A 12,470-nucleotide genomic window follows, 5' to 3' on the forward strand; every position below is an offset into this window, starting at 1 on the left:
TTATGGATTTGTACAGTTTGTAAACTCTCATTTTATTAATCAAATCAAATTTATTGAGATCATTGTTAAAATTGGTCTTGACCAAAACCTTTTTGATGAGTTCATTCCTTGGTTTTCCCAGGATTGATCTAGTGTGAGAAGGATTAGCCAGCAAACAAAGTTGCTGTTGCCCAGGATATGCCCAATTGTGGTTTGAAATATTGATCCACAATATTTCCCTGGATAGGTTGAGGGTTGGAGTGCCTAAGTGTAAAGCCAATATGCTCAAGTGGAGGGTCTTAGCGGATAACAGCATGCTATGTGAATATGGAGGGACGCAGAGCCCAGCCCATCTGCTGGCGTGTTGACTACTACCAGAAACATGTACCAATAATGACTTATTTTTGGCCAATGACAAAGCCAAGAAGGTGGCTTCATCCTGGCATTTTAAAGTTTGATCTATACATGGAAGAAGAAGAAGATTAACCAAATCATGGCTCATCATTTTTTGTAACACCACCCCCCGAGGCAAGCAGAGATGTCTCCATATGCCTCATATATTATTTCCCAATACTTAATAAGAGTGTATTGTATGTTTCTAAAAAGAGAATATAGCAGAGTGCAGTTATATAAATATAAAATGATAATTACAGTGGAAAAGTAGAAAGTACAATTTTTTTAAGAAAAAAAAAAGCTTTGAAAAGGCTGATTGGCAAATTATATTAATATCTAAAGCAGACATGTCAAACACAAGGCCCGGGGGCCAGATCCGGCCCGTGAAGTGGTTTCATGTGGCCCGCGAAGCCATCCTGGAAACAGTGAGGGAACGGCCCCCACTACCCTGGCCCTGGCCCAGAGACCCTCCTTCTGCCAGAGACCCTCAGATCTGTCCCACTCCTGTCCAGGCCCCCATAGGCACCCTTGATGCGAACGATGTAGAGCTGGCCATGCCCACCCAGTAGGCCACATGCATCTAGCCATGCCCACCCAGTAGGTCACGCCCACCCAGGCCACACCCACCTGGCCCCCTGAGGGCAACTGCAAAGCTGATGCGGCCCTCAATGAGATTGAGTTTGACACCCCTGATCTAAAGTATTAGAGGAGCCTGTCTGCAAAAGCAATAGAAATCACAATCAGATCTTTCTAAATGTATTTCCAGCCAAATCACCTTCTCTTTAATTTTTTTCAGCAAAGGGATGGAGTCTGGAAAAAAATTGAGGAACTGAGGGTTCAAATAGCATCAACTATTTCTCAGAACAAGTTAGTTTTTTCCTTGAACTTATTTAGGATTCCAAAGGATTTTTCCCTGACCGGTCTCATTCTCTTCCTTGGAATCATTCCAAATATTGTGAACTAAAAGTTCATCATCATCTCCAAATCAATGCATCTAGAGAAGATCTGGGTTTTGACTTTCAGGTGGATGTCTCTTGCCTATCAATCCATTCTTCAACTAGTTAATCCAGACCACTGCCTGACTGCCAATAGTATCCAGATCTATTTAACAGTTTGTTCATTCTTTGACTAAGGGTGCAAATAAAATTATTTTCTGGGTTTCAAAGAGTCATCCTGGAATGAAGAAATGAAATCCAGCTTTAAGTGGCATTTATGCAAACTGCATCCATCAATCCATTAAAATAAAATCTGAAGCCAATTATGTGGTCTATTTTTTATTTAATGCATGTGTTTTATATTGCATGACCAGAATCTATCATAAAAATGTGTATGTCCAGGCATGCATGAGCAAGACAGAAAGAAAACTTGATTTATGGTTGAAACCTATATTTTAATTTTGAAATGAAGTCACCCTCTCAGAGAGAGTAGTGACCCCAAAAGATATAAGCAACTTCCAGAAGGATTTCAAGAAAGAAAAGCAAACTCACTGTTGTTTTAGCTTCTGTTTTGAACCATTTCTTCCAAGGCCAGATTTCATACTTCCATTCCTTTTAAAATTATTGTATTTGAAAAAAAGTTGCCTGTAATTCAGTTTTTCAGTTTTCTTAGCTGAGGAAGTGCATTTTTGGGTCCAAATGATTGTGTTATTCAGAACACAGAGATTTGTTTTGCTATAATATTGTCCCCAAGGAGATTGTTTTACTGACTCCCATGGTAATGAAAGTGATCCTTATTGAATGTCCTCACTTAGCAACCACAATTAGGAGCAGCAACTCAGTCATTAAGTGAAGCAGTTGTTTAGTGGTTGCTAAGTGAAACTACAGTAAGTGAAAAAACTCTCCTAGGATCTTACTTCAGCTTTCCTTTGCAGACCTGCAAGGTTTGGTCATAAAGTACCTTGTTGTAATTGTGAATGGTTGTTAAATGAGGCAATTGCTAAATGAGGACTACCAGTATTTCCAAAACCTTTTTGGTGTGTAAAATCTTTTTCTGGAAATTAGAGTGACATGTTTGGAATAGGCTTAAATAAAAAAGTAAACATGTCCTCAAACAGAACATAATTCATGGCTTTCATCCATGACTTGGCAATATCATGGGACTGATTTGGGCCTAAAAATTGGCTTCTGCTGCTTTCCATGGCACGTCTCTTTCCCCAAATACAAGTTCAAAATGTTTCTCTTTTGAACTAAAGCTGGGAATATAAGTAGTAGAAGTGTCCCAGACTCTGCAAAGCCTGTTAGAGCTGCTCTCTATCATATCATAGACAAGTCCCAGTTCCTCTCACATCTTCCTGTGTCAGAGTCATGGTCTCATAGATATATGCTACTTGTGGTCCCTCAGATCAAGATAGAGGTGGAATAAACTAATAAATCTCTTGCAGAATCAAGTTACTTGGAAGCAATTTACTTAGTTCATTTCCCCCCCCCTTTGATACATCAGTTCAAGGTACAATATGTGAGAATGTTTCTTTCTCTGGATGCTTTAATACAGCAGATTTTCTGAAAAAGAAGGAGGAAGGAACAGCAGGTCCTTGTTGATAACAAAAGACAGGAATGCTGGCTTTCTCTGACAGTTTCTACAAAATTCATAAAATAAAATCTAAGCTCCTTTGAGGAAAAGAAGATTATGAATGATACATATTTTCCTTTTATTTTTTTTTTGGCAGAGTCACAGTTGAAAACCATGCCCTGAATTCTGAAGCCATAGAAATATTATCAATAATATTTAAAAGAAGAGATTATCTCCGCTCCTTTAAAATGTTAAGGCAACTTGCTGATTAAGGGGAGCCAATTGGTGCATTCAGATATTAGTAGCAGTGCAGGAAGATGAAAGAACTGCACAAATCTCTCATTGGCTGCCCAGTTTGTCCCCAGAATGAACGGTGGGCTTCTTGCAGAGCTGTATGATTATACTGAGTCAGCATTTCTGATTTTATTCTCTCTCTCTCTCTCTCTCTCTCTCTCTCTCTCTCTCTCTCTCTCTCTCTCTCTCTCTCTCTCTCTCTCTCTCTCTCTCTCTCTCCTAGAGAAATACAGTGAATACAGTGAATCACGTTCCTGCATACAGAGTGCATAATTCAGATTTTAAAGCAGTTTATTTGCATCACATTAGGATAGGCAGTTGTTTGAGATGACTCCTATCACAGTAAATGATGAAGACTCATTCAGGAAACCTTTCTTAAGTTGGGTCTCTCCAAACATGTGGGACAACAAATGTGTTGTTGCTATCCAGTCTTTAATTTGAATAAATTAAAAAAATTAAACCTACCTAGTGATACAGTACTTATTCACTGGAGATTTTTAAAGAAGAGGTTGGACAAAAATTTGTCTGAAATGGTATTGGGTGTCCTGCTTGACCAGGGGGTTGAAACTAGTAGGAGAACTCCAAAAGTCCCTTCCATTATTCTCTGTGGTTTTTTTATTCTGCTGGTGAAGTGCCTCAAAACTTGCCTTATACTCTTTATAGAGCCCTTATTTAATGCAGTTTGTAAATTCCTCCAATTTACCTTATTACTTTTCCACTCTGAATTTTCCCAGTCAGGCAAGTATGATATGTTTCTCTTTTGAAATAGAGCTGGGAGTATACAGTAGGTAGGGAAACCTCATGGATATTGTATGATAAGTTGATACTCAAGCCAGCAATCATGGTTTTGCAACCATGACTGGGAATTTGGAGAATTATAATGTTAAACTGTAGTATTGTAGAATAGTAGGTCAGGGCTTCATCATACTGGCTTTCCATGTGCTTCCTAATTAGCCCATTTCCATAAATTGTAAACAGTCATTTACTAATCATGATATTCTTCTATCAACAGATTACATGATATGGAGACTGCAGTGGAGGCTGATGGAAACAGTGTTTATACATATTTTAGGGATTTTTTTGGTGCTGTAGCTCATAAACAAAAGTTGAGAAGGCCAAGTAGCCTGAGGGAGGAATTCAAAAAATTATAAATTGGTCATGAATCCAGAAGAGAGTCTGTAGCCTCTGACAGCCAATGTTGCTGTCAAAGAAGAGACAAAGAATTCCAAACTAGCTACTTTTGCCAAGGCATCTAGTTTATGGGGCGTTTTTTTTAAACAAAAGTTTGGTTAGCAGCTGATAGGATGATTTGTTAGAATGTTTACAGAACACTCATGAAAGCAAAAGTAATGTAGTCCACAGAGATTTTTGAGACTTACAGTGGTTATTGTACAGTGGTTTCTGCTGAGAACTATTATGTCCTCCCATACCCTTCCTGCAGTCTTCCTTCCAACTGAAACCAGAAATGAAATAGATCTGGCCAGTGCTTTTTTTGTAAAAGAAAAAGGTGCCGGAACTCACACATGTCATGCAACCTGCCTTGCCTACCCTACAAGGTTCCATCCAAAAAAGGTGCCGGAACTCCGTTCTGAGCGTTCTATGACAAAAAAAGTCTTGGATCTGGCCTTCTATTAGGTCAAACTAGCCCAGTTGTACTTCCAGATTGGCCAGGGTTCTCCAGAGCCTGAAGCCCAACTTTTTCTCATTGCTTTCTTTAACTGGAGATGATGGGGATTGAACTGAAAAGCCCCCAAGACAAATGGGGTTCTCAGATATGGATTAGCTGTCCTTTGCTCCCAACACTTACAAATGGGTAGCAGAGTGTATGGGGCTGCATGCAGAGGGTTGAAGGTTTGGATACCAATCCCCCCCAAAAAAAGTCTTAAATAGATATTATTAAGAAGAAACTTTCTGAAAGAACTGGGGATCCTGTTTGCAGACAATGCCAGGCAAGATGGCAATTATTCTAATAAGGTATTCATATGATCCACAGTCATGATCCAGCCTGCTTTAAAGTATTTTTAATTGACTTGCCTCTGTTTTCTGCCTGTTTGTTAATGAATTCATTGGTTATAAATCAGAGATGAAAAGATGTACTTTATAGCCCACCCTGAGGGTAATGTTGGAACTTGCCCATGTAGCATACGTTCAGGCGTGTTTGAGCAGGTAATGATAACAATAATGTAATCCCATCTCTCCCATTTTAACTGCAATCATGTTTCTTTGGCAGTATCTGGGGAGTTGTAGATTGCTAAACCTATTGAGGATTATCTGTCTAGAAATCCACAGTCATCCTCAAAGAATTTCAGCTTTCTTAATTCTCAGGAGAGATTGAATAAGTATTAAAGGTGTTTAAATCAACAGGGTAATTATGCTCCCCTTGGATAAACACCCATCATTCTATTTGAAAAACGATATGTAAATTTACTGATTTGTAGTTCAACACAGCCAGAGGGCATGAGATTCAGGAAGGGGGGGGGATACAAAGGATTATTAGTAAGCATGGTGAATTCTGGAGCAAACCTTCAGCTGAAAAATGCAAGCATATATGCATACAGACAGACATACACATGTAGAAGCAGGGAGGGAAAGAATTTTCCCAATCATTTATGTTTATTGTAAATGGGTTTGCTTCTGGAATCCCTGTGGAGAAAATGTTCAAAGTTTCTGGACAAAAATTCTTGTTACATAATGTTATTCTCAGTCTAGCAGGGAATGGAGTTTTTACCCAGAGTAATTTGTCTAGTAGCCATATATCATGTATCTAAGACCAATATGTTATTCAAGGACAATCTAATGGATGCTCTCCATATTTTTAGGTCAATTCCAAGACTCTTGCATTTACAACCAACCATAAACTATGTTTAATTTGTACTTTGCACTGAGACATGATTTATTTAAACATTGTTATCTATTTTTCCAGTATCCTTGAACTGAGTTTTACCTCAAAACGTATTACCTGTTATCTGATTTATTCCCTATTCTCTAATGTTGCTTTTGCACTGCATAACTTTGGCCTGCAGAATTGATCTCCCTAACTGTATAATTTGAACCTCCAACTTAGAGCTGTAACACTGCATACATTATTCTTCTGTTGTCTCACTTTACCTTTAACTCTTTCAACTTGATCGCTGCTCCTGCAGTGCAGAAAATCAAATTGTTTCCTGAGGACAGCTACATAAACCCCATTTTATTTCTACATATTTAGAATTGAAAATCAAATAGGTGGATAGTTTCTGCCTCTTAGAATCAACCATCAACAATGAGGAAGCAAGCAGTCAAGTAATATGTCCCAGGCCATGGCTACCACTTGGTTGAGTAGTCATGAAGTCCTTGGAAAATATATTCAGATATCATGATATGTCTGTACCTACAAAGGTCAGAATAGTGCAAGCTATGGTATTCCTTGTGACAATCTATGGAAGTGAAAGTTGGACTTTGAAGAAGTTGGATAGGAAGATTATTTATGCTTTTGAACTTTGATGTTAGAGAAGACTTCTGAGAATACTGTAAGTGTATATAGTTAAAATAAATAAATAAATAAATAAATAAATAAATAAATAAATAAATAAATAAATAAATAAATAAATAAATAAATGGATCATCAAACAAATCAACCCAGAGTTCTCATTTGAGGCACAAATGAGAGTTTTATCTACTTGGATGCATTTTGCAAAGATCTAGGTCTCTAGAGAAGGCAAGTAATACTGAGAAAGGAAGAAAGGAGAAGAAGATGATGATCAGCACAAATTGGATGGACCCAATTACAGTATTGATTAGTGTACTGTTGGGAGATCTAAAAGATGTCTTAGAAGAAAAATCTATCTATGGAGCCAATAACAGCCTGCACTGATTTGATGGCAGATAATCAATCAATCAATCAATGTATACATCATTTCCTACTATTATACGGAGTCTTGTTTGTGGGGAAGGGATTTACGAAGACTTGGCAGTTCTCAGAGATACGTAATTCTCATCTTAAAAAGTAACAAACAAATTCCACAACCATGTTAACAAAAGCATGAGAGTCACAGAATGGATTTTCTCTTTGTTCACTAAGATAAAGCATACTTCTAGGTTTATTCAAGCATTTCATAGTATGCATGTGAGGCTAAAACTCTGTAGGATGAGAGGCAAAGGCACCCATTTAACCTGAGTCTTCTAAGGAAGCTGATACTAGGCAAAAATGGCTGGTTCATGTCCCTGCTTTTATACCATTGAGGACAGAGACCTCCAAGTATTCAGAAACCTTATAAGGTACAATGTCATTACAATCCATAACCTTATGAAGCAGGTGAGTCTTACCTACCACCATCACCTTTTTATAGTTTTGTACCACTATTCATCCCAAAAACTAATTTAGTAAAAAGGTTTTCTTAACAAATTATAATCTAAGCATTACAAATGTGTTTCTTTTTCTTTTCTGCCTTAGCAGTAATCCTTAATGTTGTTCTCTGATATCAGGGAAATAAAACAATATTTCAAAATGTCACAGCTAGCATTTTATTTCCAAGGTTTTAATTTAATGCAAAGTTGCAGCTTGATTGTTAGGAAAATATGCTATTATTAAGTAGATTTTGAATTAAAAATGTTTAACATATGGCTTTATCCACATTATTGTCTTCTTACATGGCTACTTTCATGTTCTGTTGTAGGTTAATGAAATCTATCATGATGAGTCTTTAGGTGCCCATATTAATGTTGTCTTGGTAAGAATCATCCTGCTGAGCTATGGAAAAGTAAGTATAATTTTAGTACCAATTTTAAGCAGTGATTGATACACTGTATACTGTGTATATATATATATACATATATATATATATATATATATATATATATATATATATATATATATATATATATATATATATATATATATATATATATATATATTCGTAGATTCTCGTGGGTGTCTGTATGTGTAGATCTAGAGTCTCGGGTTTCTTCCCGCGTTCACTCCGGCCTGATGATGACGGATGGGATTTCGTCGAAACGTCGCCACAACTTTCTGAACATGAAAGGAACGCGGGAAGAAACCCGAGACTCTAGATATACATATATATACATACATATATATATATATATATATATATATATATATATATATATATATATATATATATATATATATATGGATCCTTGGTTTTTCGGGTTTTTCCCCGCGTAGAACTAAAGGTGTGGGCGCAATGTTTCGACGGAGTCCCATCCGTCATCATCAGGCTTTAGCTTCCTTCTTCTGGGAGAAGGGGAAAAACCCGAAAAACCAAGGATCCATATATATATATATATATATATATATATATATATATATTGTTGTTGTTAGTTGCGAAGTCGTGTCCGACCCATCGCGACCCTATGGACAATGTTCCTCCAGGCCTTCCTGTCCTCTACCATCTTCTGGAGTCCATTTAAGCTCATGCCTACTGCTTCAGTGACTCCATCCAGCCACCTCATTCTCTGTCGTCCCCTTCTTCTATTGCCCTCAATCTTTCCCAGCATTAGGCTCTTCTCCAGTGAGTCCTTCCTTCTCATTAGGTGGCCAAAGTATTTGAGTTTTAGCTTCAGGATCTGGCCTTCTAAAGAGCAGTCAGGGTTGATCTCCTCTAGGACTGACCGGTTTGATCGCCTTGCAGTCCAAGGGACTCGCAGGAGTCTTCTCCAGCACCATAGTTCAAAGGCATCAATCTCCAGCACCATAGTTCAAAGGCATCAATTCTTTGGCGCTCAGCCTTTCGTATGGTCCAGCTTTCACTGCCATACATTGCAACTGGGAAGACCATAGCCTTGACTATACGCACTTTTGTTGACAGGGTGATGTCTCTGCTTTTTAGTGTGCTGTCTAGATTTGCCATGCCTTTCCTCCCCAGGAGCAAGCGTCTTTTAATTTCTTGGCTACAGTCCCCATCTGCAGTGATCTTGGAGCCCAGGAAAATAAAATCTGTCACTACCTCCATTTCTTCCCCATCTATTTGCCAGGAATTGAGAGGGCCGGATGCCATGATCTTGGTTTTCTTAATGTTTAGTTTCAACCCAAGTTTTGCACTCTCCTTCTTCACTCGCAACAAGAGGCTCTTTAGTTCCTCTTCACTTTCTGCCATTAGAGTGGTATCATCTGCATATCTTAGGTTGTTGATGTTTCTTCCGGCAATCTTAATTCCAACTTTTGATTCATCTAGCCCTGACTTTCTCATGATGTGCTCTGCATATAAGTTAAATAGGCAAGGCGACAGTATACAGCCTTGCCGGACTCCTTTCCCAATTTTGAACCAATCGGTGGTTCCGGGTCCAGTTCTCACTGTTGCTTCTTGGCCCGCATATAGATTTCTCAAGAGACAAATAAGATGGTCTGGTATGCCCATCTCTTTAAGGACTTGCCACAGTTTGTTATGATCCACACAATCAAAGGCTTTAGCATAGTCAATGAAGCAGAAGTAGATGTTTTTCTGGAACTCTCTAGCTTTCTCCATGATCCAGCGTATGTTAGCAATTTGATCTCTAGTTCCTCTGCCTCTTCGAAATCCTGCCTGTACTTCTGGTAGTTCTCGATCCACATACTGCTGGAGTCTAGCTTGTAGAATTTTAAGCATAACTTTACTAGCATGAGAAATGAGTGCAATGGTGCGATAGTTTGAACATTCTTTGGCACTGCTTTTCTTTGGAATTGGAATGTAACCTGATCTTTTCCAGTCCTGTGGCCACTGTTGAGTTTTCCAAATTTGCTGGCAAATTGAGTGTAGCACTTTTACTGCATCGTCTTTTAAGATTTTGAATAGCTCAGCTGGAATACTGTCACCTCCACTAGCTTTGTTGTTGCTCAGCTTTTCTAAGGCCCACTTCACTTCACATTCTAGGATGTCTGGCTCGAGGTCAGTGACCACCTCATTGTGATTATCAGGGACGTTAAGCTCATTCTTGTATAGTTCTTCTGTGTAATTTTGCCACCTCTTCTTAATCTCTTCTGCCTCTGTTAGGTCCCTGCCATTTTGGTCCTTTATCATGCCCATTTTTGCATGAAACGTTCCCTTCATCTCTCCAATTTTCTTGAAAAGATCTCTGGTCCTCCCTATTCTATTGTTTTCTTCTATTTCTTTCAATTGTTCATTTAAGAAGGCATTCTTATCTCTTCTAGCTATTCTTTGGAATTCTGCATTTAATTGGGCATATCTTTCTTTTTCTCCCTTGCCTTTCGCTTCCCTCCTTTCCTCAGCTATTTGCAAAGCTTCCTCAGACAGCCATTTTGCTTTCTTGCATTTCTTTTTCTTTGGGATGGTTTTGGTTGCTACCTGTTGTACAATGTTGCGAACCTCTGTCCATAGTTTTTCAGGCACTCTGTCTATCAGATCTAATTCTTTAAATCTATTTGTCACCTCTACTGTATATTCAACAGGGATATGATTTAATTCGTACCTGACTGGCCTAGCGCTTTTTCCTACTTTCTTTAATTTAAGCCTAAACTTTGCAACAAGAAGCTCATGGTCTGAGCCACAGTCAGCTCCTGGTCTTGTTTTTATTGACTGTATAGAGCTTCTCCATCTTTGGCTGCAGAGCATATAGTCAATCTGATTTCTGTGTTGACCGTCTGGTGATGTCCATGTGTAAAGCCGTCTCTTGGATTGTTGGAAAAGAGTGTTTGCTATGACCATCGTATTCTCTTGACAAAATTCTATCAGCCTGTGCCCTGCTTCATTTTGTACTCCAAGGCCAAACTTGCCTGTTATTCCAGTTATCTTTTGGCTTCCTACTTTAGCATTCCAATCTCCCATGATGATAAGGACATCATTTTTGGGTGTTAGTTCTATAAGGTGCTGTAGGGCTTCATAGAACCGGTCAATTTCATCCTCTTCAGCACTGGTGGTTGGGGCATAGACTTGGACTACTGTGATATTGAATGGTTTGCCTTGGATTCGAACTGAGATCATTCTGTCATTTTGAGGGTTGTATCCCAGTATTGCTTTTCCTACTTTTTTATTGACTATGAAGGCTACTCCATTTCTTCTGAGGGATTCTTGCCCGCAGTAGTATACCTGATGGTCATCTGAATTAAATCCACCCATTCCTGTCCATTTTAGTTCGCTGATACCTAAGATGTCGATGTCTAGTCTTGTCATCTCTTGTTTGACCACGTCCAGCTTTCCTTGATTCATGGATCTTACATTCCAGGTTCCTATGGAGAAAGAATCTTTACAGCATCGAACTTTCCTTTCACCACCAGACATATCCACAGCTGAGCATCCTTTCGGCTTTGGCCCAGTCGCTTCATTCTTTCTGGCGCTACTAGTACTAGCCCTCTGCTCTTCCCCAGTAGCATATTGGACGCCTTCCGACCTGAGGGGCTCATCTTCCAGCGTCATATCGTTTTGCCTTTTGGTACTGTCCATAGGGTTTTCATGGCAAAGATACTGGAGTGGTTTGCCATTTCGTTCTCCAGTGGATCACGTTTTGTCAGAACTCTCTGCTATGACCTGTCCGTCTTGGGTGGCCCTGCACGGCATAGCTCATCGCTTCATTGAATTACGCAAGCCCCTTCGCCACGACAAGTCAGTAATCCATGAAGGGGATATATCTATATCTATATCTATATCTATATCTATATCTATATCTATATCTATATCTATATCTATATCTATATCTATATCTATATCTATATCTATATCTATATCTATATCTATATCTATATCTATATCGTCATTTGCATGGTTTTCTTCATATAAGACTGTGAGTAGACAGTAGTTTGGAAAATGATGCTTTCATGGGCTTCCCAATCCAGAAGGCCAGAGAAGACCTCCCAAAAAACTTCTGGAGTGTCTTCCAGGGGGATGACAAGTTTCCAACAACTTCTGACCACCATTTGCTTTTTACTTTTCTTCAGCCTCAAGTGACAAAAGAACCATTGCCAATTGCATCACTTTTCAGGATGATGATGGCAGTGATGCTCATTATTAATTTAAGTAGAATATATCACATATACTGATCAATACAACCCAGACATTCCATAGTTGCATAGCAACTATTTTCTCTATGCTTAGAGAATTTGTTAATGCAGTAAATTAGCTTTCAACACAGTAAATAATTGTCAGTTAATTCAAGCTAGGCATTTTATCAAATGTCATTCCTTGAAATTTTTATGACAAAGAAAATGGACAAAGTGCATGTTAATTAAGCCCAATTCCTAGCATTATTAATAGTGGCCTTTTGAAAATATTCAGTAGGTTGAAAGTAAACCAAATGTGCTTGCTACTTGTCTTAATGCTTCTAAAAATCAGTTGCATACATCCAGTGTATACTTAATAAGGGTA

General features: G+C 38.5%; 1 protein-coding gene across 1 annotated transcript in view; it reads left to right on the forward strand.

Moving 5' to 3' along the window:
- ADAMTS2 (ADAM metallopeptidase with thrombospondin type 1 motif 2) overlaps positions 1 to 12,470 on the forward strand; it is a 283,066-nt gene that overhangs the window by 188,430 nt on the left and 82,166 nt on the right. Inside the window, exon 5 of the mRNA XM_083353569.1 lies at positions 7,830 to 7,913. Coding sequence (XP_083209695.1) covers positions 7,830 to 7,913 — 84 coding nt within the window. The remainder of the gene's footprint in view (positions 1 to 7,829; positions 7,914 to 12,470) is intronic.

This window comes from Vipera ursinii (assembly GCF_947247035.1).
Source record: "Vipera ursinii genome assembly, chromosome: 2".
Taxonomy (NCBI): domain Eukaryota; kingdom Metazoa; phylum Chordata; class Lepidosauria; order Squamata; family Viperidae; genus Vipera; species Vipera ursinii.